The 27,116-nt window shown below is 45.2% G+C and overlaps 3 protein-coding genes and 1 pseudogene across 11 annotated transcripts in view; 2 read left to right on the forward strand and 2 right to left on the reverse strand.

Annotated features, from left to right (window-relative positions):
- The window catches only part of wu:fy63c09 (uncharacterized protein LOC797544 homolog), a 34,591-nt gene extending 34,233 nt beyond the window's left edge, over positions 1-358 (reverse strand). For 4 of the 5 annotated variants that reach the window (XR_008573817.1, XR_008573818.1, XR_008573816.1 and 1 more), the window contains exon 1: positions 4-358. Coding sequence is in view for 1 of the 5 variants with exons in the window: in XM_054800353.1 (XP_054656328.1) it covers positions 4-91 (88 nt within the window). In the remaining 4 variants the exon portion in view is untranslated. The remainder of the gene's footprint in view (positions 1-3) is intronic. The other variant, XR_008573814.1, reaches the window with a different exon arrangement.
- Positions 359-1,012: 654 nt separating this feature from the next.
- Positions 1,013-12,906, forward strand: LOC129194864 (FHF complex subunit HOOK interacting protein 1A-like). Of its 5 annotated transcripts, XR_008573821.1 has the most exons (20): positions 1,013-1,122; positions 1,552-1,656; positions 1,839-2,010; positions 2,075-2,258; positions 2,323-2,544; positions 2,621-2,783; positions 2,850-2,961; positions 5,897-5,998; positions 6,070-6,126; positions 6,197-6,283; positions 6,453-6,620; positions 6,690-6,769; positions 6,857-7,029; positions 7,103-7,214; positions 7,287-8,422; positions 8,499-8,677; positions 9,176-9,296; positions 9,360-10,559; positions 12,596-12,661; positions 12,744-12,906. XR_008573821.1 is itself a non-coding variant. In XM_054800354.1 (17 exons), the coding sequence occupies exons 2-17, from the start codon at positions 1,906-1,908 to the stop codon at positions 9,587-9,589; spliced, it is 3,231 nt and encodes a 1,076-aa protein (XP_054656329.1). In that variant the 5' UTR covers positions 1,013-1,122; positions 1,552-1,905; the 3' UTR covers positions 9,590-12,566. The 5 variants fall into 5 exon arrangements, 2 of the variants coding, with proteins under 2 accessions (XP_054656329.1, XP_054656330.1); XR_008573819.1 differs by having other exon boundaries at positions 1,552-2,010; positions 12,744-12,905; XR_008573820.1 differs by having other exon boundaries at positions 1,066-1,117; positions 1,552-2,010; positions 12,744-12,905.
- A 3,646-nt stretch (positions 12,907-16,552) lies between these two features.
- On the forward strand, positions 16,553-21,603 carry LOC129194987 (coronin-2A-like; annotated as a pseudogene).
- Positions 21,604-21,685: 82 nt separating this feature from the next.
- LOC129194866 (acidic leucine-rich nuclear phosphoprotein 32 family member B-like) lies at positions 21,686-26,782 on the reverse strand. The gene is made up of 7 exons (XM_054800358.1): positions 26,618-26,782; positions 23,250-23,399; positions 23,036-23,158; positions 22,730-22,913; positions 22,564-22,673; positions 22,412-22,487; positions 21,686-22,343 (listed from the first exon to the last, which is right to left on the reverse strand). Exons 1-7 carry the CDS (start codon positions 26,669-26,671, stop codon positions 22,270-22,272), a joined length of 771 nt encoding a protein of 256 aa, XP_054656333.1. The 5' UTR covers positions 26,672-26,782; the 3' UTR covers positions 21,686-22,269.
- Between the last annotated feature and the right edge of the window lie 334 nt (positions 26,783-27,116).

The following is a 27,116-nucleotide window of genomic DNA, read 5'->3' on the forward strand; positions in this document are numbered from 1 at the left end:
TACCTTCGGTGCTGTTGGGCTGGCGTCGGATCACTTGTTCGCCAGTATTCCTCCTCATGTTCTCCTCTTCCTCTGGCCGAGCCTCGGCCATGTCGCTTGTCAAGTCGGTGTCGGTACCGATGTCGCGGCAAGTTGAAGAGGACGACGTCAACTTTGGGTCCAAAGAGACTCCGCCTGGCTTGTTTGGTTTCAGAGGCTAACAACGGGACAGATTCCAAACACTTCTAATGCCGAAAGCCTCGCTGTATCCCCACGGAACTACTTAGAATTCCTTGGAACTAGTTGTGTTGGGTTTCTACTGCGTCAACAAGCTTTAATAAGCAACAACGAGCTTCAATAGGCTTCCAGTTCCGCCATTGGGCGCTGTGACGTCACATATAACTATATAATATTACATACATTTAATTCTGCATGAATGTAAAGTTTGAAGAAATCATTCGAATGGTTACGAAAATGTCACGTTTGACAAATTAGCTCATTAAATTCTTTCTTGCAAATAAAGTTCATGCAAATAAGTTTTAAAAGGGCAAATCGGTGGCAGTTTCAACTTTTGGCCACTAGAGGCCAGCACGGACACACCGAGCGACACGGTGACGTCACATTGTAAACTCAAGTTTGTCGAAAACATTTGAAGCCTGCTCAAATTGTATATGAAGCATTTAAGATGTCAAAATATTTAAAGTATTGGAAGTAATTTATTCTTTAATTTCCTCACAAGACCTAAGTGTTTTGCTCCTGCCTCGGATTAATCTCTGTGCTGTCACCCCAGACAGACCATGTTTCCTTGGTAACCAACTTTTCCCGGGTCAGCAAGGGAGTTTGTCTGCTTTTGGTATGTTTCTTTGTATGTATGTGTGTGTGTTTGTATTTGTTGTTGTATTGTTTAAGGATGAAAAACGAGAAGATATTAAAAACAATTACGAAAGGCAGACGAAAATGTGCCGTTTGCTTTCGGGGGGCGTGGCGTACTAAAGCTTGTGGGCGCGGCCATGTGTTACCTACCGTTGATTGACAGCAGGGTAGTTTAAAGCCTTAGAGCTGAGCTGCGGTCACAAACTGACCGCACGTCGCTCAGAACTGTTTTTGTCCACCTATCAGGACTTCAGATCATAAGCTGGTGAGGTAAGAAATAAGACTGAATAGTTTAGAAATGTCGACACGTGTGCCCAACAGGAGAACTTGCAAACTTGATACTTTCTGTGGGAATCGAACGTATGTGTTTGTGTGTTGTGGAACGTGGCATTATTAAATGTAGTTTAGATTTTAAAAACTGACCTTTTATTGTGTGTTGAGTATTTAATCCCTGGTTGTGTGATGGCATGCGACAGTCTGAGTGTAATGGGGGCAACACACACACACACATACACACACACGCGCACGCACACAGTGGCGGTGGCTTGGGATTAAACATCAGTGCTTCATTCCTGATTAATCTCTTTCTAACAGAAACATGTTGGGCGTCTGTTCTTGTGAGGGCCAACCATGGGGTTGGGGGTTGGGTGGGGGGTGATATTGTGTGTGTCCTCACCAATGTGTGTGTGTATCTCACAGGACGATCGGCAACGAACCAACCAGCTGGTCCATGTTGTGGTGCTGGAGGTGTCTTTAAGGATTTGTTGGAGTTGGGAATTCAAGGAATGTCCTGGAACACTCTGGGTGGGTCCTGTTCCCGTTTTCCTGTTTACATGTGGCCGTAGACAACCTCTACTCTCTGGACAGGACAGCTTAATCCATTTTTCCATTTTTTTTTTTTTTTTCAATTGGTTGATCACTAGTCGATGATTTACACATACAGTACATCCCGTGCACGTTCACACACGCGCTCCAATATTGAACAGTGATCCAGGGACCGACTCCTCCTCCATCACCTGAGAACATGCTGCAGCTGTCTGAGCATAGGTCAGGATGATGGCCTCCGCTGTTTGCGGGGATGACCGTGGCAAGTCGCTGACACTGAGAGGAGTGGACCCGGAGACATGCATGATTGTGTTTAAGAACCACTGGGCGCAGGTGAGTGGGTGTGTCTGTGTCATGTGACACCTTCACCCGTTAACTGTGTCTCTTTGACCTCTAGGTTGTGAAGATTCTGGAGAAGCATGAGCCGGGTCGAGGCAGCGCCAGTGCGCTCAGTTTCCTCTCTGGTCATGTGGGCAGCGGCAGCTTGCGCCTCGGGTCCATCCCGCCTGACGAGGCCAGCGCTGTTCAGAACTATGTAGAACACATGCTGTTCCTGCTGATGGAGGAGGAGGCGGGCCAAGGTGAGAGCCAAAAGAATCCGTCTCAGTTCAGAAAGTCACATTTGCATGAAAACTCTGTCCTCAGGAGGAGCAATGGGGCCCATTTTGGAGTTTGTGGTTCTCGAGGGCGTGATGGAGCGCCTGTTCCTGTGGAGCTTGAGGAGACAGTTCACAGAGGACATGAAACTGGAGCAGCTCAGGATGTACCAGATGCTCCTCACCAAGGCCCGCCAGCCTCTTCTGCACCACAAGCCCATTCTACGGCCGCTCATGACGCTGCTGGCGTCCTGTGCTGGTACCGGAGCAGGTACGTTGCCTCATCCCACATCATCCACAAGAACATACAAACTCACAGTTAACAGCCTTTGCTCCACACACTGCAGATGGTGACAGCCGCGTGGAAGCGGAGCTGGTCCTCCTGCTGAACCAGCTGTGCGTAGCGCTGGTCAAGGACCCCTCGGTGCTGGAACTGTTCTTCCACACCAGCGAGGACCAGGGTGCTGCCAACTTCCTGCTCTTTTCCCTGCTTATCCCGTACACGCACAGGTGAGTCTTCATCACACACCTTTACTTAAAACTAGCACAAACTAACCGTCACCATCACTCTCTCAGGCAAGGTCCTGTGGGTCAGCAGGCTCGTGAAGCTCTGCTGCTAATAATGTCGCTTTCGGCTTCCGAGCCTCGGGTCGCCCAGCACATTGGCCAGAACACATACTTCTGCCCTGTAAGTGTGCACTCTCACTCTCACACACACACATTCACATTCTTTACATGTACATCCTTCATCAGCAATCCTCCAGCTGATGAGACGCCGCCATGGTCTCCTGGGGAATTTCAGGAATTTGCTGAAGAGCTGACACAGCAGGTTTAAATGAAGCCCTTAGCATGTGCTGCTAATGCAAAGCTCAATGAGCCTCAAATAGCATTATATCAAGCCAATCAAGAGTGAAGTCAGAATTGCCTTTAAAAGATGACAAGTTAGTTGGTGAATGCTTTCCGCAATTTTCGCTTGCTCATTTTTCATTGGCTTTTGGTAAAAATAAATAAATAATAACTCATCATTAAATAGCATATACACTCAACAAAAATAAAAAGGCAAAACATTTGTATTTGCTCCCATCTTTCATAAGATGAACTCAAAGATGTAATACTTTATGTACACAAAAAAGGCCTATCTCTCTCAAATATTTTTTCACAAATCTGTCTCAATTATGTTAGTGAGCACTCCTTTGCCGAAATAATCCATCCACATCACAGGTGTAGCATATCAATATACTGATTAGATAGCATGATTATTGTGCAGGTGTGCCTTAGGCTGGCCACAATAAAAGGCCACTCCAAAATGCACAGTTTTACTATATTGGGGGGGCTCCATAGGGGTCAGAAAACCATGGCCACTGGTGTGGCCATCCAGAGCAGAGGTGTCCAAAGTGCAGCCCGGAGGAAAAAAAAGGCACAATATAAAGAAAAGAAGCTAAATTGTTGATTAAAAAAAAAAAGTAATAATAAAACAAAGCTTTGTCTTTGAAGATACATAATGGTTTTGTTTAGGCTTTTTACAAAATTTAGGTGCTGTAACATGAATGTGGATGAATGGCATAAGAATGGGCCTCAGGATCTCGACACGGAATCACTGTGCATTCAAAATATCAATAAATGTAGTTGTGTTCATTGTTTATAACATATGCCTAACCCCACCATGGGCCACTCGATCCACAGTGATGACATCAGCAAACCGTTCACCCACACGATGCTAGACACATTGTCGCCATCTGCCCTGTACTGTGAAAACTGGTATTCATCCATGACGAGAACACACCTCCAAAGTGTCAGACACCACCAAATGTGAGCATTTGTCCACTCACATCGGTTACTTCGACGAACTGCAATAAGGTGAAGCCCCCGATAAGGACGACGGGTATTAAATTAGCTTCCCTGAGACGGTTTCTGACATCTTGTGCAGAAATTCTTTGGTTTCTTTGCAACTGATTGTTGCAGTAGCTGTCTGGGTGGCTGGTCTCAGACAATCTTGGAGGTGAAGATGCTGGATGTGGAGGTCCTGGGCAGGTGTTGTTACATGTGGTCTGCGATTGCCAGGCTGGTTGGACGCCAAAATTCTACTACTTTGTAGACGACTTATGGTAGAAAAATTAACATTAATTTAACAGGCAACAGCTCTGGTGGACATTCTTGCAGTCAGCATGCCTATTGCACGCTCCCTCAACACTTGCAACAGTTGTGGCATTGTGCTGTGTCACAAATCTGCACGTTTTGGATGGATCTAATCTTGATACAGTATGCCACACCTGTGAGGTGGATTGATTATCTCTAACACAGATTTGTGAATGTATGAAAGAAATAGGCCTTTTGTGTACATAGAAATAGTTTTAGCTCTTTTAGTTCAGCTCATAAAAGATGTGAGTAAATACAAAAGAGTTTGTATTGAGTGTATAAGTAGATATTACAGTAATTTGCTTTGTCAGTTAAAACACAATGCTATGCTGTTCTGTTCAGGTAGCTTGACATATATTAACCTACATTGGAATGGTTTTAGCGTCTTTAATACTCCAAATGTATCACAGTGGCCCCCACAGCCTTCAATTTTCTGTCCATTCTGCTCTAGTCACAGGAGAACTTTGCTGGTGTTTTCATGAATGAGCGTGCATTGTGATCTCATTATGACTCGTTACGTAACGACCTAACGTGCTCATGGCTGTGGTTACTCTGTGTCAAACATTTGGAAAGGTAGCCTTGGATTGATTGGCTGGCTGTAACATGTAGTAGCTGTGAGGGACCTCACCACCTGAGGGCGCTGTGCAGCCATTAGAAGAAAAATCAAAGGCTGTGGCTGGGTTTCAATTCGCACACTTCCCTACTTACACTTAGCATTTTGAGGGCATAAGTGCATTCTATAAAAAAAAAAGTATGGTGAGATACAGTGCACCACCAGTACCTGGATGTCCTAAATCAATTGCTGCTGTTGCACACTTACCGGAAATGACAATATCAATATTTATTCTGTTCGTCGCGTTCTCTTCTTTTTAATTATGAATTGCAGCAATTAAAGTTAGTCCGTCCCCTTTTGCTCCATAGCCAAGATGGCGAGGATTGAGGGTGGTAAGCGGGCATCGTTGAACACAGCAGTTGGGAGCATGTTGAGTGCAACATCTGGGTACTGATGGCGCACTGTATTTTTCTCAGTGTGTGTGTGTGTGTGTGTGATACCTGAAATGTCTGGATGGCCAGTGGGGTGGCCATGGCCACCTCGTGGCTCCACCACTGCCTTAATGTTGGCCATATTGGCGGCCCACTTTGTACGTTTTATTGTTCACTTTCACTACGTGCCACCTTCAGCATTAAAGCCATGTGACCATCTGACCTCAATCTTCCTGTAGAGCGCAGATTACAAAATCAGTCAGAGACTGGCTTGAGGTCGAGGCAGGATTAGCAAGACTGCGTGTGATTGGAGCATGCCGCTGATGATGCTCTTGTTTTTATTTTTGTTGTTTCTTCTCCACTGGCTAAAGAATCCAAATCTAATGTAATCTGCTGTGGAATTTGGACCCAGCAGAGCTGGGTGCTTCTAAAGACCACAGTACTGGGTGTTTTATTAACGTAGCGGTGACTGTACTAAAAATCAATCTGTCGGCTGGCTGCAGGTTCTGGCCACGGGTCTTTCAGGTCTCTACTCCTCCCTCCCGGCCAGGTTGCAGGTTTACAGTGACGAGTGGAACTGTCTGGACCGGGCCGACTGGCAACAGGTATCCATGAAGCCATTGTGTGTAACTCTAGCGCAAGAATTGAAATGAATAAAAGATGTTTGCTTCACCAGGTTCCTGCTCTTGTCCACTTTCTGCACTCGCTGGGCTTCTGCAGCGCAGTCACCAGTGTAACGCGCACGCACACACGCACAGTCAATCATTTATCTTCTCATCCTAATAATCCTACCTGTCTTCCAGGTTGCTCATCCTTCCATTCGCTCCCAGCTGCTGAGTTACATCTACAATGGCTTCCTGGTTCCTGTGCTGGCTCCCGCTCTGCACAAGGTACCTGAACACATGCACATGGTCCAAAGAATGTAAGATGTGACACACTGTACTGGACTGTACTGTAGTTAATCATGTTGCTTTCAAGACATTTGGTTTCTGCTGCCCCCAAGTGGAGATTCAACATTATTCTGCATGTACTAGTGCTGAAAGAAGTGTGTATTTGTAGCTGACAGTGGAGGAGGTCATGACCACCACAGCCTACCTGGACTTGTTTCTGCGCACCATCTCGGAGCCTGCCCTCCTCCAAACCTTTCTGTCCTTCATCTTGCTGCACACACACGACAACGTGCACATCCTGGACACCCTGGTCAGCAGAGTCAACACACCATTCCAGGTAACACCCACCCCAAGGCACGGTTAAGTGCCGTGGTCAAGGAGGTGACCCTGTCTTGGTGCTCTTCAGCTGGGCACGGTGTCGCTGGCCCTCTTCAGGACTCTGATTGGGCTCTTCTGTGAGGACGTGATGCTCCAGCTGGTTTTCAGGTCAGAGTAATGGAAAGATGGCTCCATCATGCGGGTGGTAGGCTACCAAATGAGGTCCAGTAACAGATGAGCATTGTGTGTCGTCAGGTTCTTGATTCCCTGCAGCTACCTGAGCAAGAAGCAGCGCTTCTCCTTAAAGCGCAAGGACTGGTGCTCCTCCAGCGCCTCTTCGTTCTTGCTCCTGCTGCCTTCCTGGTGTCCTGTCGGCCTGCCAAACACACACGGAGCCAGCGAGCACATCCACTGGTCCAAAGGAGCAGGTTGCTATGCTATGAGCTGGCGTCACTTGAACTGTTCGGAACAAATTTGAACTTGTGCTCTCTCATTGGTCAGATGTGTTTGCGGGCGACAGCGTCGGCTACTGGAGAGGCTCAGACTTCCTGATGGACGTCAACTACCTCCACTACCTCTCGGACGCCCGACAGGCCATCTCCGCTTCCTACAGGTTGGTGGAACTCTCATGTGACATGAGGAGGCCATTTTTGTTGGTGCTGATGAGTGGTGGTGTGCCTCTCAGAGCATGTCGACACTGGTCGGCGCCTTACGATGGCGATGACCCAGAAGAAGACCAATCTGGCACATCAGGGGAAATCGATGAGGACGATATGGTACGGCGACTCACAAGCGACTCGATGGGCATAACTCCTCCCCCCCCAGGTGCCTCCCCAAGCCCTTCCTCTGTGGATGCCATTTCCACGACTAACCAAGCAAGAGGAGCCGGCTCGGCTTTGGAGCTTGAGTGGGACGACATCTTTGCAGATGATGATTCTTCCTATTCGACAGTGCTCACAAATGGCGGCGAAAGCATGGAGGTTGGAGGCTCCACCCCTTCACGCACGCCGCCTCCTCGACACATACAGGACATGCGCCGCAGTGCCGCCAAGCTGGTGCATGGTGCATATGTGGAGGAGAGCGAATTTGAGGACGACGTTCTGGTCTATGACCTTGTCGCACAGAAAGACGCCAAGGCTGCCATCTTGGAACGAATTCTGGAGGCAAATCGGCGAGCACGTGGAGGCCTGTCCCCCACAGCAACAAGGAGGACTGTCCATGAAACGGTCAACAACATCATGTCATCACGTAGGACAAGTGAGGATGGAGGAAAGGAGGAAATAAGGGGTGAAGATTACGCAAAAGAAGCTATGAAGAGAAGCGAAGACTTTGAGAAGGAAGTGGCAAGGAGGAAGGAGAAAGGAGAGGAAGACGAGGAGGCACGGCTCATTCTCACCAGTGGTAGTCATAGCATGGAACAAAGTGATGATGATGACCGCCCCAATGACATTACAACGTCTACCAATCACACACAGCCTTCACTCAATGGCCATTTTGAGTCACATGATGTAATGTTGACAAACACAGGCTCACCACATGAGCCGCCAAATCCACCAGACAACAATGATGACTTCCTGTCCCAGTACCAGGAGCTAATGCGCTCTTTAGAGGTGGAGCCAGAGTGTGTAAACAACCTGGACGACATAACTGCCTTCAGGAGGCGTGTCCACGAATTGAGGCAAAGACTGGAAGAGGAGGAAGAGGACCTGAGTCAGGACTTTGGTGTGAGGTGCCAAGAGGAAAGAGAGGAGACGGCGATGGAGGACGACGACGACGAGGAGTGGGGGAGAGACAGTGGGAAGCATGATGTTCCATTTACAGGTGAGTAAAAGTACTTACAAAACATACAATCAAAAAACATACTCTGCTAACCTTTGAGAGAATCATTATGGTTCAGGTCCCTTCATCAGTGTCTTGCTGTCCCGCTTGGAGAACCTCCTGGAGAACTCCATCGCGGTTAACTTGCTGGTGACGGGCATCCTGGCTCAACTGGCGTCGTACCCACAGCCACTGCTGAGAACTTTTCTGCTTGCCACACAAGCACACCAGCAGGCCGGTGTGCGCACACTGCACCAGGTAACACACACACACACACACACACACACACAAACTTACCAATGATTGTGCAGTGAAACCTGCATAAGCCGGTCCTGCTTAGGTCGAAACCCATCTATGCTGACCAACTGATCAAGTCCAGGCCCGTGTTCTGCTGACTAAAAAGTGTCTGCCTAAGTCGCCATCGACATACATGGTTGACTGCTTTTGTCAACATAAAATTTGAGACCCAAAAGGCTCATTTCTAAAACTTATCAGTCTGATTATGTCGACGTGATGTAGTATTGTCAACTTCATCATAAAAGGTAACTATTGTCCAGTTACACAACACTTGAAACGTGCACACAGCGACTTCCTCTTCAGTGCAAAGTAAGCTTCAAAATAGAAGTATTAACCTCACAGCAACTAACATCCGGCCAAAGTCACAAGTAACTGTGCAAGCCATGCCTTGTTTAGGCTTTGATTTTGGTTATGGTGACAACGGCATCTGCATAAACGTGTTCCACTGTACGAGTGTAGGTGCTGGTGTCGCTTCAAGGACAAATCGAGCGCTACATCCAAGGGCGACCAGAGTACCCAGCTTTGGTGACACAGGCATGGAGGTTCTTATTGGCTAAAGACCAAGACAGCAAGATCCGAGGTGAGCGTTTTTCAGCCTGCACTTCCTCCTGTGCCCACAAAATGACATGTTCGTGTGTTCCAGACAGCCTCCAGGTTGAGGGAGACCATATTCTGGAGCGCCCTCTTCCCAACGGCTCCGTGAGAACCTCTCTTGCAGTGCCCCCCCTTGCCGTCCTGCCACCCTGTCCCACCATCCCGCCTCAAGACAAGAGCCGAGTGTTTGCCATTGTCCTGTATGCAGAATTTCTCAAGGAGTTGGCCGCCATCGCCCTGGAGCACAGCATTGCACCCGACTGGACTGACGAGGAATAGGCAGGCTTCATCTGAAAAGACAAAATCATTCATTTGACCTTTATTTATTTAAACATCCTGAAGCACTTGAATTGCTTTATGCCCAATTCTTAAGGAAGTACATTTTTCATTTTTTCTACTGTAGTAGAATGCTAAAACTTCTTCCTGAAACTTATGTAATTCGGGGCACGCACACACACTTCACATGTCCATCTATGTTCTACTTCGACGGGATGTTGCGTTGCCATGGTGACAAGACTGACTGGCCAACTGAGTGCTGCCACCTGCTGGTGACACTCTTTATGGATAAAATGATTGCAAAGATAATATTTAAATTATTAGACACAACAATACAATTTGTGTGTGTGTGTTTTTTTTTTTTTTTAGTCTGATGATTACAGTTCCTGTTAGTTGTGTTGCTTAATCCACCAACACACTAAGAATTGTGTGCTTCCAATTTAGTGGGAACACTTTAGGGAAGGCCTTTTTCTGCTCCTTATACACAAAGTAACGTCCATACAGGCACGCTTTGAATTTGGTGAGGAAGAACTAGAATGGTGAGCAACATCAAAGAGAGCGACTGCCGACCTCACAAACGCGCCTAAATATTGCCGAAAATTGTCTCAGAAGAGTTGAGGCTGCAAACAACGTCCTGTGCCGGTGTTTTTAGGTGAGCTGAGATGTACAGTAAATCTTAAATTAGACTAAGTGAAGTGTGCTTCTAAGCGATGACATCCTGTGTGGTGTGGTGTTGGCTCCGTGGTCGCTGACTCACTTCCTGAGTACATACAGAGACAAAGTTTTCATGCTTGCGACTGACTGAGGGGTGAGGCCAGCAAGGACAAAGAGTGCTAGCTAGCAGCAGGTGGACAGCCTGACAGAGGAAGACATACTGTAAGGGGTGGGAAGCAGCAGATGAGGACCACTTCAGGGACATCTTTGATCAACTTGTTGCAGTCACAAAAGATGAACCGTCAACTCTTCTTGCTGCGTGAGTTCAGTCGCAATGCTTACATTTTGTAACATGGCCTCCACTCAGCATGCGCTTTGGTGTTCATCCTGCGTGTGGGGGCCATCACATCATTGCCCAGGGTGTACCTTATGTCTGGACACACAGGCAAAAATGCAGCATTTATACAATTATACAAAAATATGTACAGGCGCATTTCAAAATATCTGAATATCTTGGTACAGTATATGATAAAGTTTAAGTCAAGAACATTACATTTTATATTCTATTTTATTTTAGGTAAAATGGGAAAATGCATATTCATTGGCATGAGCACATGCAAGTTCAACATGTAAATATGCCAGAAAGGCTCGTTGTCGTCTTTCAAAAGTTAATTTCAGTAGTGCAATTCAAAAAGTGAAACTCTTATTTTCTAAACTACTGGTTCATGCTCTAATCATAATGAACTGCAAAAACTTCCTGAGCCTTTAATCGGTCTCTTGGTCTGAAGTGAACTCCTGAAATGAAAGATTTTTTTTAACTATTATAAAAATTGTACTATTATACAGTTGTGTGAAAACTGATTTATTTTTTTGCATGTTTTTGCGTGTTTGCCACACTTAAATGTTTGAGATCGTCAAACTTTAAAAATGTAAATATTAGTCAATGACAACACAACTGAACACAAAATGCAGTTTTTAAATGAAACTTTTTATTATTAAGGGAGACAAAAATCCAAACCTACATGGCCCTGTGTGAAAAAATGATTGCTCCCTAAACCTAATAACTGGTTGGGCCACCCTTAGCAGCAAAAACTGCAATCAAGCGTTTGAGATAACCTGCAATGAGTCTCTTACAGGGCTGTAGAGGAATTTGGCCCACTCATCTTTGCAGAATTGTTGTAATTCAGCCACATTGGAGGGTTTTCAAACATGAACCGCATTTTTAATGTCATGCCACATCAGCTCAATAGAAGTCAGGTCAGGACTTTGACTAGGCCACTCCAAAGTCTTCATTTTGTTTTTCTTCAGCCATTCAGAGGTGGACTTGCTGGTGTGTTTTGGATCATTGTTCTGCTGCGGAACCCAAGTTGGTTTCAGTTTGAGGTCACTAACAGATGGCCAGACATTCTCCTTCAGGATTTTTTGGTAGAAAGCAGAATTCATGGTTCCATTGATCACAGCAAGTCTTCCGGGTCCTGGAGCAGCAAAACGGCCCCAGACCATCACACGACCACCACCATATTTTACTGTTGGTAGGATGTTCTTTTTCTGAAATGCGGCCTTACCAGATGTAACGGGACACACACTTTCCAAAAAGTTAAACTTTTGTCTCGTCAGACCACAGAGTATTTTCCCAAAGGTCTTGGGGATCATCAAGATGTTTTCTGGAAAAATTGAGACAAGCCTTAATTTTTTTTTTTTGGCAGTGGTTTTCGCCTTGGAACTCTGCCATGCAGGCCGTTTTTGCCCAGTGTCTTTTTTATGGTGGAGTCATGAACACTGACCTTAACTGAGGCAAGTGAGGCCTGCAGTTCTTTGGATGTTGTTGTGGGGTCTTTTGTGACCTCTTGGATGGGTCGTCGCTGTGCTCTTGGGGTAATTTTGTTTGGCTGGCCTATCCTGGCAAGGTTCCCCACTTTTCCATGTTTTCGCCATTTGTGGATAATGGCTCTCACTGTGGTTCACTGTCGTCCCAAAGCTTTAGAAATGGCTTTATAACCTTTTCCAGACTGATAGATCTCAATTAATCTCAGTTATGTTTTAACGGGGGGCGATCACTTTTTCACCCAGTGCCATGGAGGTTTGGATATTTTTCTCCTGTGATAATAATAAAGTTTCATTTAAAAACTGCATTTTGTGTTCGGTTGTGTTGTCATTGACTAATATTTAAATTTGTTTGATGATCTGAAACATTTACGTTTGACAAACCTGAGGTAGAAAAATAAATAAATAAATGAGAAAGGGGGCAAAAACTTTTTCACACCACTGCATGTCCAGACTTTTAGGGACACTCTGTAGCTGTGAGAAAGTAATATCACTTCACATGGACGCGACGGACTTATTTCTGTCTTTCAGCTCTAGTGGTGGTGTGTGGTTGCCAAGCACTGAACATAACAGACGTACAGAACAACATGACCTCAGGTACCGTACAGTCTAAAGTGACTTCGGAGAAACGTTAGCCTTCCTGGTTGTCCACATATCTCCTCTATGTTTGCTGCATAAGCTTCCACCACATTGGTGCCTACCGTCACGAACACGTCAACACTGCTGACGCCGTCCCCTCAGAACAACACATCAAACCAAACTGTGACGGTACCTTCTTTTCAGTATCTCACCACATTATTCACTCAAATGTAAAAATAGTTCAAAAAAAGAAAAAAGAAAAGAGCAAACACATGTTTAAACCACATGTAACAGGCCCAAATGCTGACATCTGCGACCTGGGGAGGAAACGTAACGACGAGCAGTTCTAATGACGACAATGACCAGAAGACCACAACACATGCGGAGGACATTCCAAAGGTTTCTGCGATGGCGCCAAGTGGCTCAACAGAGGCAGGTAAAGGCACGGTGGCGTTCACCAGCAGAAAAATACTTTAAACATTTTAAAGCCGCCAGGCCCCAACACAGGGGGCAGCTGGGTTGCGTCTGTGTTTCTATGTTAATTGCTACACGAAGCTTGTATGAGTATACACAGGGGCGCTGTTTGCCATCAGGCAAAGTAGGCAACTGCTGTCCCAGCCCAGTTGAGGGCTATGCAAAGGGGCCCCTTTGAATTTTTGCCTAGGGCCCCAACAAACTCTAGAATCGCCTCAGAATATACTAATGCGACATACATCTATGTACCAGGAGAACATCTGTTTGTGTGGCCACCATGCTAACCACTAGTCCACCGTGTGGCCCTTCAAGTATTGAATTAGTAATGGAATTACACCTTCAACAATGGAATTAGTTGCCTGGGAAAATATTTATTTTACGTTTTTGAAAACTCTTCAAAAATGTCAAGGGTTTGACATTTGGGTTAACCTCGTGACTTGCAATTCTATACCAAACGATAGGGGGCAGTGTTCTCCCGAGTGTAAAAAAAACAAAAACAAGACGGTACTCTAAGTGACAAACTTAACGCGTTTGATACTAGAAATAAATAAGGCTGTCAACTCGGCATCCACTTCCGTAGTAAGCCCTGCGCGGGTTTGGCAGCTATGATGCTGAGCAGAATACAGGAAACATTGCATTGTAAAAGTGTCCTCCGCACGCTGCTCAGCCATTAATTGTCTAATTGACCATCCAAAAGTCCAGATTTGTCATTTTTCAAGACAAATGACAGGTATGTGTCGTAAAAATGTTGTATTATAACACTGGTTGTTGTAAATAAACAGGACAGTGGACAAGACTCAAAGTGTAGGCTATATTGTGTGGGACTCCCCAATAAATGTTGCATTGTGTAAATACTTCCGGTTAATTGTCCATATGATATAAGTATTAATTTGTGTGTTTATTGTTATGCGTTGGTAACACTGTAAAAAAGGAAAAAAAGTCAAATGAAGAAAAAACTTTTTCATGCTGCTGCTGCTCAGGTTTTTTTACATCTACATGTAGGTCATATTTCTACAGTATAATGGATTTTTACACATTTATATGAATATAGACAAACATATTCATTCTGTTTAGTAAATAACATTCATTTCAAAGTGTACGTACAGCGCATAACTTTATTTTACACTCAGCTCAGTTAGTGAATACGATTGTACACGTGCGCCTAGCCCCGCCTACCTCTCGCTTACTATCATGGCGGACTTTCTGTTCCATGGCGTACTACACTCATTTCCATTAGTTTGCAGTTAATCGACAGTCATTCATTTTGCGTACCTGCTTAGCACCATTTCAAAGTTAACACTTAGCCTCCCCAAAGGGTACAAGTATCATTCGTCTACCATTAAAACTCACTGAACAATCAGCATATTTTCACATCTAAAGTAACCATTAAAGGCTCCCCTTTACTTTGATACCAAGATCATCCATATTGATCTTGTTGATGCACACACACACAAAAAAAATGTGGATGTCTTTTTTTCCAGCAAAATGGCCCAGTGTTTAGCAGATGCAGTGGAACCTGCTTAAATCGGTCCCCTTTGTCGACAAAATTTTAGACTTTTGTTATTATTTCTTGATTATTGATTTTCTCTTCCAGCATCAGATGAGGGCTCGCACACTTCGTGGGGTAAGAATGTAGTGAAGTTGAACATGTTATGTTTGGCCCATGGACGAAATATCCTCCTGGCTCTTTAGGTTACGTCCTGCTGGTGCTGCTCGTACTGGTCATCCTTACCCTGCTGGTCATCCTCTACCTGCTGAGGAGAGCGTCCCGGGTAAGAGCCAGCCACACCTGGAAGGCCGGCCGGCCGTCTCCCCGCTTGTCTAACTGAAGCTTCTTGCAGACGTACTCGTTTGACCTTCATCGTGCGGCTCCTGTCAATCACGCAGATGCGCCCTCCGGCACCTTTGAGGTCGTCTTCCTGGACAAGCAAGGTTTGCTTGTTGAGTGTGCAGACACACGAGTAAACGCATGCGCACGCAATGACACGTTCTCATTCTAGACCAACTGACCCCAAAAGACAGAGAGACCGCCACTGACATTTCCGTGTCTCCGGCAGCCAATGGCTCGGTGCCACAGGCACAAGAGAAAGGTACCATCTTTTCTTTTGGTGTGTGACTCACTTCTGATGTGCTGATGGCCTGACCGTACCTCGTCTTTGTAGCTCCAGAGCCCAACGAAAACGACTTCAAGGCTTTGGACATCAGAGACTCAAATTTGATGATCCCTGATGATCCGCTTGAGATGACAGCGAGCTATGGGCTGCTGCTGGACACCTCTGAAAAAAACATGAATCCATGTGAGGACACGCAATACTTGAGTCGTCCATGTGCTAGTTACATCTTATAGCTGTGCTATGCTCGCTGTCTTCTAGTTGCTTCCACTGACTCGTTAGCTGGAATGGAACTAACAGAGTAATTGCCGATCAAGCAGATCATCACTCCTCCAGGATCTTCTTCCTCCTCCTGCTGACAAGAGTGACATGCAGGCTTTCATGTCCTGTTTTTACGCACAAGAACAATAATTGTTTACTGAAATGTTTACTTAAAAGTAGTGGTGTAACAACGGTACATGTATTCTTAATCAAATTTTTCAGTACTCTATAGAAGCGTACAAATTTCCCCCCACGATACACATTGAGGGGCAGGAACTGTGCTTGGCATTAGCCGTCTTACTCAGTAAACAAATACAGTGCAGTCCAGCCTTTGGCGCGCGATAGTGCCTTGAAAACATTATCCTGCTTTGTCTTTCCCAGTGAAGTAAGTAAACAGACAAAGACAAGTAAATAAGACAAGAGCAGCGTGCCAGTATTCTTCAGTAGAAATGGGGAACGGGGCTACAAGCTGGAACTATTAATGCTGCATGTCAATAACAATGAACTGAACAGTCACCTTGAAATATACACACAAAACAGTGACTATGCCGTACTGTTACACCCTTACTTGACAGTATTCTTACTAATTCATGTCCAAAATTTGTATTTCCTCTTTTTCCAACACTGACATTTGTTTGGTTACCAGCTAACATTCAAACAAAGATTTGAAAGCATACTTTTTGGTATTACAACTGAATGTTGTGTAATTAAAAGGTGTTTTCATGTAATAATTTGAGTCCTTTGATTCAGTTCAATACAAAATCTTTCCACCAAAACCAAAATGTGCAAGGACATCCTTGAAGAATTAGTCACCTTCTGGCAATGATGGACTTTAATGCATTCGTCTCAGCTGGTCGGCGTGTCTGGAGTCGGTGTCAGATGTAGCAGCGTGTTTGTGTGTGGGCAGCCGTGCATAAACACCTCAGCTAATGTGGACAAAAAGCAGGACGTCACAGACCAGGAGGAAACACTCTACAGGGACGAGGAGGTAACCCTTCTTGTTGAGGTTTGGTGTGCTTGCAGAGAAGTCCAGGCATCACCCATCTATTTGTGACATTCCTACATGACCGTGTCAGAGGTAAGAAAGACCACAACTGCTTTAGTTCCTCCCCCCCCCTTTTTTTGCCTGCCCTGTTCAGGTTTAGTCATGCAGTATAGGTGGACAGTGTGTTCATTTTATCAGAACAGATGTGACCTTCAACAGGTGAGTCTGGTCTACAGTACTACTCTTGTTCAAGTTGCATTGCAGTTTTATTTTGAAAGCCACTAAACAGTACACGGCTTAAAAATGGGACCGACAAAGAAGATAGAGAAAACAGTCACTGGGATTGGGTCTACATGGGGGAATCAGGGATGGGTATGGAGAGAGAGAGAGAAGGGAGCAAAATGCAGTAAGAGATGGTGAGAACGTCCACTTCATCACCTGTTTGTGTGCTGGAAGATAACCATCGGATACAGAAATAGCAGGGATCTAGTTGTGGAACCTGACTTGGATAAAATGGAGATGAACAGGGATAGAAAGATCGAGATGCAGCAACAAGCAGTGCTGGGTTCGCCTTCGTCGCTGTGTGTTGACATCAAGTGCAGCAATAGCTGGTATCTGGTTGTAGAACCTCGTTAAAGAACATGGGGATGGTCCAGGAGAGGGCAAAACATACAGACAGACATAGCAACAACTATAGCAATAGCATCGTCACCTACTAACGCTCAGAAACAAGCAACTACAACAGTAATAAGAATAATAAGTATTAAGGTAAAGCTGCAGAAGGAATGAAGATGCAGAAAACAGGGTATGCATTCTAGTGTTTGTGTTAGATTGTGGTAGTTTCAGTTGTTTTTTCACTAACCCTGAGGGTGCAACATCGACCCCCACGGCCCAGAGGGCAATGAAGGCCCAGCCTGGATATCCTAGGCACAAGAGCGCAGGGGACTCGGGGGACACCAGGAAAGGCAGCCCTGAAGAAAAGGGGGAGCGAGGGTGGAGGATGTGATTCCTCAGAAGCAATGGGAAGCAAAGTCTTGAGGAAAAGTGATCTTTCCAAAGGTTCAGGAGCAATTTGTAGTAGGAAGTTAGAATGACAATTCATGAATATTTCATCAGACAAGCTAGCTGTCTCACATGATCAGTTTGTCACTTTGCGTATGATTTATTATTGATAAGAACATTAAAAGACAACTGGAGGAGGCAATTTTTGTGGGAAGTGTGTGAATGGTGAAGATGAACTTAAATGAACGGAAAATATTGAATTACTGGAGAAGTCAGAATTTTTGGAATGTGGCATTGTTAACCTGAATGTTTTGATGGGGGGGATGGTTAAAAATAGTTTGAGAAATGTCACGAGAATTGTCAAATTGAAAAGGGAAATTCCCTGTGTTGGGTTGAAACGTGTGGAAAATGCCATTCGTTTCAAGAAGAACTTTTGGCCCGAGTGTGTGGAATTTCAAGAAAAACAGGAATTTTCCCCCATGTCGAAATCAAGATAGCCTAAATCAGGGGTCACCAACGTGGTGCCCGCGGGCACCAGGTAGCCCCCACGACCACATGAGGTGCCCGCAAGCCTGCTTTTCATTCAGGTTTTCAGTTAATAATGAAAGAACAGTAGAAAGAAATGCATTCTGAAATACAAAATGTGAGTTGTGGACACCAGCATTTTGTTAATGTTCTGGTAAAACAAGCATATTTGGTTTGTTTGGGTTTAAAATAAGTTCTGAAAATAAATGTTACAAAAATGAGTAGCTCTTGGCCATTTTCATTTTGTAAAAGTAGCTCTCATGAGGAAAAACATTGGTGACCCCTGGCCTAAATGTTTTTGATGTCAGAATGGTTTTACAAATGTGGAAGTAGTAACGATTGTCAAATTTAAAGAGAATTTGTAGTTTGAAAAATGTGGAATTTCGGGAAGAGTGGGAATTTTTCACGTGGAAACTTGTCATTCTAAAAAGTCCTGAATGAGCTGAATGTTTTGGTGTTGGAATTGTCTCAATCGGTTGGGAAATGTGGAAGTATTCAAGCATCAAAAAATGGTGCTGAATAACGACATTGGATTGCGTTATTGATAAGACGTTATCAAGCAGCGCACACACACACACATCTGCCTTCTTGTTTTCCAGATGTCATGGCGCTCGTCCTTCCATTACTCCAAGTTCCGTCACGTCTTTGGTAAGGCGTCCAGCAGAGAGCGTGGCTACGACGGCGTTCCCATCACACGCAGCGTTCATGACAACCACTACTGTTCAGTCAACCCGTGCTTCATCGCCATGGTGACAGAGTGCGCCGGGGGCGGGTCATTCCTGGTGCTGCCCATCCAACACGTAGGCTCATCTTCGTTATCAGGAGCCAGTTGGGTGAAAGATCATTATTCCTTCTCCCTTCCAGACAGGCAGAGTGGACCCTCAGCACCCAAGGGTGTGCGGTCACAGGGCCCGGGTTCTGGACGTCAAGTGGAACCCATTCGACGACCGCTGCATTGCATCATGTTCCGAGGACTGCACAGTTCGTAATGACCAATTCCTGGTTTCCTCTGTGGTGCCGAGTGTGCTCATGGCTGAATGTTTGATTGCACAGGTGAAGATCTGGGAGATTCCACCCTGCGGCATCCAACGGAATCTTACCCAGGCTAAGAAGACACTGATTGGTCACTCCAGGAGGGTAGGGCTTATCGAATGGCATCCGACCGCTGAGAACCTTCTGCTTAGCTCTTCCTACGACTTCAAGGTCAGGCGGCGGCCTACACAATTATTTAACCTTTGTATTATTTTATTTGTCAGGGGATCTTCTGTCTCGGCAGGTCCTCCTGTGGGACGTGTCCCAGGACGGGGCAATGCTCAGGCTCCCGCTGCGCGTGGTCTTGGCGCCAGTCCACACAACATCATCACATCTCCCCTCAGAAATGTTGCTGCTGTCCGCCAGCTTCAACCAGGATGGAAACCGGCTGGCAGTGGCGTCCAAAGACAGACGCGTGCGAGTGCTGGACCCTCGGACAGGACGGGTTCTCCAGGTGTGTGTTCTTCAGGGAGGAAGCCTCGTAAAAGACGACAATGTGTTTTTGTGCACTGGCGCTGCAGGTGTCCTGCAACAAGTCTCACAGGGCCAACAAGGTCATCTACATGGCAGGCCTGAATATGCTGCTGAGCACCGGCTGCTCACCCTGGAACCATAGACAGATAATACTGTGGGACCCGGTAAGGGCGTCTGCAGAACTTACTGTAAAAGGAAGACCAAGATGTGAGGATGAGACCTATCACAAGCAGGAAGAATGTAGCAACATGTTTTGTTCACAGGATGACCTGTCTGAGCCTTTGTATGAAGAAGATCTGGATGGCTCTGCAGGAGTTCTCTTCCCGTTCTTTGATCCTGACACCAACATGCTCTACCTGGCTGGGAAGGTCAGTCAAAACCACACCAAGTGATGTAAGCACACGTCTTACAAAGCTGCCAACTCAGTGTTATGGCACATGAAAACAGGCTAAAGGGCAGCTAAAGCGTGTGTCGCAGGGTGATGGGAACATCAGGTACTACGAGCTGAGTTCTGAGAAACCTTACATCAACTTCTTGACAGAGTTTAGGTCGCCGCTGCCCCACAAAGGACTTGGTGAGACAACACTAAAAACACACCTTCACATCTTAGCATGCTCGACAACATACTAGACAGACAGGAAATACTACTTAAAATACCAAACTTTAGAAACATGTTAATATAGTAACTGGAAAAAGGCCAAAAGGAACTTACACAAGAACCTTAGCTGTAGCTGCCAGGAGACAAAAACAAAAGGTAGTTGTAACATAATGAGCAGTGAAAAAAGCCATTCATTTGTGCTACATGCTACACTAACATGTAAAACACCTAATCTTGGATACATGCAAAAATAGACTGAAAAGGACAAAAAGAATTTCTATCAAAAACTTCAGCTAGTTAGAGCTGCCGAGTGACACAAAGTCAGTAACATAACGAGCAGTGAAAACCCAGTCAAGAGCCTGTTGTGCTACATGCTACGCTAACATGTGACCTCCATTGTACTTCAGCAGTGATGCCAAAGCGCGGCCTCAACGTGAACATTTGCGAGATTTTTAGGTTCTATCGTCTGATTGCCATCAAAGACCTGGTGGAGCCACTGTCCATGATCGTACCTCGCAAAAAGGTGAGTTCCTCTTCTGGACATCTGGCAAAAGTAGTCCCAAAATTAACTCTTTGTCCATCCTGTCAGTCAGGAACCTTTCATGAGGACCTGTACCCCATGACAGCAGGAAACCGGGCCGCCATGACGGCTCAGGAGTGGCTGGCTGGTTTCAACAGAAGTCAGTCAGCCACTTGAACCAAGATTGCCGACATTGGTCTTCTGCACAATGACTCAGCAGAAATTCTTCCTCTGGCTCCAGCAGGCCCGGTTCTGATGTGTTTACGTCCTGGCGCTCCAGTGGTCAACCCTTACCCAGAAAACCTTGCTACCAAAAGATGGTACCAGCAGGGGCCAGAGGTAAAACTAGTACCAGTATAAGTCAGCTCCATCAAACAACACAACCAAGTTTAGACATTTGTTGATGGGTTCTCTATAGAACTTTCTGGAGGAACAGCTGGCCTACCAGGACGCTAAATACTGCAGAGATGTCAACGAGCTTTCAGGGTGGCAGCCGGACGAGACCCAGGCACCACTTTGGACATACGACATTACGCCGCACTGCTGCGAGCCTGCAGAGAGGCCGCCGCCCCCCACTGAGGATGAGGTGAACAAAGCTGCCCTCAAGTGGCCGTCGACAGTTTATCCCCTAAACTAAACTTGGGGGGTGATATCAGTGTAATCTGACTGGATGTTAGTGATGTCACCATGTAGTTATATGCAGAAAGTGTGTTTGTGCTACTTTCCAGCTCCTAGAGGCGTTCTACAAACAACAAGAGGAGATCCGAGGTCTGCGGGAAGAACTGGACCAAAAAGATGTCAGTATGTGCGCGTGGCCTTTTTAGGACATCGTAACCACCACTCCTGCTAATGTGTCCACTTGTTATTGACAGGTGAGGATCGCTCACCTGGAACAGGAAGTCCAAAAGAGAAAAAAACTGCAGACCGCCACCAGCTGACAGTTCTTGCTCCTTCACAGTACCAGAACAATAAAATGACCAACAACTGACTTTGTCAAATCTTTGGACTTTAGGACCACCAGAGCCCGATCAAGGTCCAGGAAATGAATCCAGATTAGCAGACGAGAACAAAATGTTAAGATTTTATTTACAAAGTCCTTTTTGTATTTTTTTGGTAGTTTTTTCTTTAACTTACAGAAAGTAAAAAAAACAAACAAAAAAAAAACAACGAACAAGTAAGTGTAAACGGCAAAGAGGGCGGGGAGGTGAAGAGTCCCCAAACAACACAATTTAACCACTCTCAGAAAACAAAAAGATCCTTTTAAAAGCTGTGTTGGCAAGAAAAAAAAAACCCAAAACAAAAATTTTTGCCCTGAGCACTCGGCCTGCTGGGGGGAGGGGGCACAGTTGATGACATAACTGCAGAAGGAGGGGGTGGGGGTCACGGTGCGTTGACCTCCTCTGACATTGCATAATTCATTTGTCTTGGCAAAATCTAAAAAGTGACATTTCTAATATTTCATGATTGATGAACTTCAAGTCCTGAGAAACTTTGTGATGATGTCATCACAAACACTTGGTCATGTGACCATGGGCAGGCATCAACTAAAGTTTGGTGTTTAAAAAGTGGGGTACCAGTTAGAAAATGGAATGCAGCCCAGAAGTTGGCCGAGAGGGAGGTGAAGACAGGATAGACAGATAGGAATTAATCTTCTTCATCGCCCTCGTCTTCAGGGTCCCTCTTTCTCTTGTCTCCCTTGGCCGGAGACAAATCCTCGTCTACGCAAATGACAAAATGGATGTCAATATTCATATAGAATGTGCTTGTGGGTAGCAAGCATACTGACCGTCATCCTCCTCCTCCTCATCCTCTTCATCATCCACATCTTCCTCGCTGTCAACATCTCCGTTTACGTGTCCGTCCTACCAGGGAATGTCAAGATTTCACACGGCTGTCTCCTAACGGACGTAACCATGGCAGTAAGTGCGGCGTGTTCACCTCGTCATCGCCGCTATCGTCGTCTTCTTCGTCATCCTCATCGTCCTCTTCAGCCACCACGTCCTCATCGTCGTCCTCCTCCTCTTCCTCGAAGTCTTCTGAGTCGCCATCTGCAATAGAGAGATGGGCCAAATCGTTGAAGACAACCAGAGGGGAGGAGCCTCACCTTCGTCGTCGTCCTCTGCCCCGTCCACTTCGCCCTCTGAATCGGACGCCTCGCCGTTGTCAATGTCGAAGCCATCCAGGTAGGTGAGGTTGGGGAGGAGCTTGAAGATGGACTCCCTGTAGTCGGCCAGGTTGGTCACCTCGCAGTTGAAAAGGTCCAAACTCTTCAGCTGAGGCAGATTTTTCTGGTGGGGAGGAAAAAAGATGAGCACTCACTCCTGTTCTCAATTTATTCTCCAAGCAGTTTGACTTTAAAACAATAATAATAATTAAAAATAATAATAATAAAAAAAGATGATGCACACACGAGCGGCTCTAGCGTGCTAATGTCCTTAAACTTGTTGCCGCTAAGGTGAAGATGCGTCAAATTTTTCAGACGCTCTGCCAGAACCTCCAGACCGCCCGATATGCTGTTGTCACTCAGCTCCAACTGCAACAAACCACAGGCAGGAAAGATGAAATAACAATTACTGGGGGGGGGGAAAAAAAGAAAAGAAAACAACAATCAGGACATTTGTCACCTTTTTGAGTTTGACCAGTTTGGGAATATCTGCGACGCTGGTCAGGCCCACGTTGATGAGGCTCAGCGTCTCTAGATTGCAGAACTCTTCTGTGATGCCTTCAAACTTTCCGTTACTGGCACGACAATTATCCAGAACCAGCTCCTGGACCTGAGTGCAGACCGTTTGAGGTCAACTTCATGTTCAAAACATTTTTTTTTCGAAAAGATCTTTACTCCGATAACTGCACGTTGAAGATGTGTTCACACTTGTGGTCCGGTGCTCTGGCCCGTACCAAAAAATGAAAAAACATACATGGTGATCACTTTAGGTTTGCATTCACACATTTTGTCAGCAGATGAGATACTGCCCTCATTAAGCATACCTCACGCACCCAACACAACAGGATGTCACATACATTCATATGTAGGCCTGTCACAATAACAAATTTTGCTGTTTGATAATTGTGCTACAAATTATCGTCGATATTCAATATCATCGCAACATTTTTTGACTATTTTTTCCATTTCATAGTAGTCATGAGGTGTCATTCACATTTGAACCACTAGATGGTACTGAAGTATAGTGTACGACGGTGTACCTGTGTGAGCCACATTAGCTTGACACAGAAGTTACCTGTATGTATGTTTTTGCAATGTAGCCAGCGACAACTGTCTACTCTGTGGGCGCACACCATTTTGAATTGTTTTGTTTATATTTGCCGACCCAGCATTGACTGTCGGGACGAAGGCTCCGCTGCCTGAGCACCTCCATCAGTGGGGGTTTTTTTGCAGTTGAGAAAACTGTGTCGGTCGTTGGTGTTCATGCGCTCACCGTGTTCATTCTGTTTAAAACCGAAATATTCCCACACTGTGGCATTTCCTTTTGTGCTGTCATTCATGTTAGCATATGGTGGCTCACGGAGCTAACTGCCATAGCCATAGGCATATGCCATACGTAGTAGCGAGCATAGAGTAACAAAGTAACGAAGTAAGAGTAACAAAGAGGCTGAATGAGATGAGAGAAACTCTCTCCGTTCATAACACTATAAAACCAATGCGCACATACAGATGCAGAGTGAACCCTCTTGTCATCCAGCCTGTTTGTCACAGACAGACAAGCAGACACGCATACATGCACTTGTCAATTTATCGAGGGTGTCATAATTGTCTACCTGTTTTGTTTTTTTTAATCGTTCAATTAATCGATTTATCAATTATCGTGACAGGCCTATTTGTATGACTTTCCTTTCTATGGCAGATACAGGTGTCCTGACCCGATACTGATATGGGGCCGACATCAGCAAAAATCTAGTATCAAATTAAATCGGCCTGCCTCTAAAAAGCATCAATATTGGCACTACGATACAAGCATTCGTTTACTGACTCTATCCAGCAGCAGCCAGATAGAACCCACGTGATCACAACAACATTGTGTGTTCATGTGTTAAAAGAGTAGAAATGAATAGGAGTGATGTCCGCCATGTGTATTTTTAGTTAAAATCTGAAAAGACATTGCAGCCGGGTGCAAAACTTGTTATGCACAAGTTTCCCGTGGCGGCAGAGAACCGGATAATTTTAATACGACTAAACTCATCGTGCATTTGGAGCAGCATCACACGGGATGACGATAAGTCATTAGCTATAGCAGAAAAGACGACCAGCCCCTGTCGGTGGCGAGTAAAGTTGAGTTTAAACGCTCAAATCAGCACCTGAAACCTTGCTAAATTCCCAGGCCGCCACTAAGGGCATGAAGAAGTAAATTTGTCAGTTTTTCCTCATAACGTTTCAGAAATATCACTTGATTATGCCTTTTCTAAACAATCCACACTACAAAATAAGTAATAAAAGTATGAATGATTTGTACTGATTTTGGATTCATATCAGTATCAGACGATATTCGAGGCTGCGATATCGGTATCGAATCAGAAGTAAAAAAGTTGCATCTAGACACCCGTAATGGCAGATGATTTACAGAACCAGCTGAGTGTAACAAAGGGGATATAAATTCTAGAAAGACGTCAAAAAGGTTATAGCGATCTGTAATAAGCAACACAACCCCTTTGGTGAAAAGATCCAGGTATGATTAACTATTGTATTTATACTTCTGTTGGGTGTTGGTATGCATCACCCGGTTATGCTAGCATTTGGTGACATCCAGTGTTTTGGTGCGTCAGTGCGGTCGGCGTTCGTACTTTCCTCCCTCAAGATTCAAGTCTGCTGAAAGGCAAACCGAGACCACCTGAGAGATGGGGCTCGGACCGCCCGTCAGCCTATTCGTAATAAAAATATTCTCTTCAATTACATACAATTATTTTAACAATATAAAGTCAACAGTGCAAAATAACTCAACAAAAGCACTATTTGCTCTCATTCAAATCCTTTGGCTTTCCGTCATCAAAATCCTTCTTGTGTACAAGGACCTATTCCCTGACCTTGTAACCAATATAATAACATATAAACATAAAACAAACAACAAAAACAGATATTCATGAAAACAAAACAAACAATGGTATATTATCCTAGTGTCGATTCGATACTAACGTTATCGATACTGTCGGTATTTGGATCGACCCCGTGTGCACTCCCTAACCTCGAGTCACTTCATATTGGGACGTATCCCGGGCCGAGACTGTAAACTCCCAACACAGAGATAGCTAGCAGATTGCGATAAACGTAGAAGTGTGGGTGCACAACCATCGGTGGGAGAGAAATACAAGTTAAAGGAGTATTTACTACTAGCAATGTTAACAAAGTGCGTTGAGTGGCGTAATAAATGTCGATGCTAAAGAACATTCGGCTACCTAGCTTTAGCGCGCCGCTAACTACGCGCCCTTATACGCAACATGGACGCTGGCTCCGACTAATTCCTGGAACACAGTACGTAACTTGTGTACAGCGGTAACCCAAATAATGACGTTGAAAGAAACAATGAACAGTTTTTCACACCTTAATATTAAACAGGCCGCGCTACAGTAACACTTGTGTTATTGTTGGTTGGTTGGTTGTCTTAGAAGCACATTGCAGCGAGCAACATTAAGAGTGAAGGGTCAGTCTACTACTCTTATTAAACCAGACATCAGCCGGGCTCAGATGACAAGTAGTAGTAGACACAAGTTAACGTTGAGACAAACGCACAATAAAGAACATGGCGCCATGTGTTTGTGCAGCCGGGCCACGCTTAAAAGACGTCAGTGACAAAGTGAAGCCTTTTTATTCTACTTATTCTCTTTAGCCTTCCTGCATGCTTAACTTCCCAGTTAGTCTGGATCGCCTCGGAACCCCCCGCCAAGAAGTGCGCCATGTGCTCAGCCAACCTGCCTCCTCCGGCCGGTCAAGTTTACATGACAACATGCGGAGACTAACTAGCTTAAAAGCGCTTGAACTCACGTCTTTCGGCGACCGCTGGCCCAGCTCCGACGAGAGCATTTTCTTCAGGTCCATGTCCTCTGGTTTGGCTTCAGTTCTTGTCTATATCTGGAAGAACTTGTTTGTCCTTTTTGTCTTCTTGTGCGCCAACACGCTGCAGCACCCACAAGTCTTTTTGTTAGAAACACACACAACTTCCGGTGAACGCTTTCAAAATATGACGACGCCGGAGCGAAGAGCGCGATTGCAGTCGAAATTACACAAATACTTTCACTTCAGTGGATTTATAGATTTGTAGTATAACAAAAGTAAAAAATACATTTTAATGATGACATATAATGTGTGATTTATTTGATTGTAGGTGTGCTTTACTTGTAGTTTTGGCCTGTAATCGTCCTAATGCTGTCTAACTTGATCTTGATGAGATCCTTTTGATGAGACAGGAAAAGTGGGTCAGCCGTTTGTTGCGTTCAAGACTATCCAAATTTCCAAACATCATTTCATACTCAATCTTGCGTAC

Source organism: Dunckerocampus dactyliophorus, chromosome 15, assembly GCF_027744805.1.
Source record: "Dunckerocampus dactyliophorus isolate RoL2022-P2 chromosome 15, RoL_Ddac_1.1, whole genome shotgun sequence".
NCBI lineage: Eukaryota > Metazoa > Chordata > Actinopteri > Syngnathiformes > Syngnathidae > Dunckerocampus > Dunckerocampus dactyliophorus.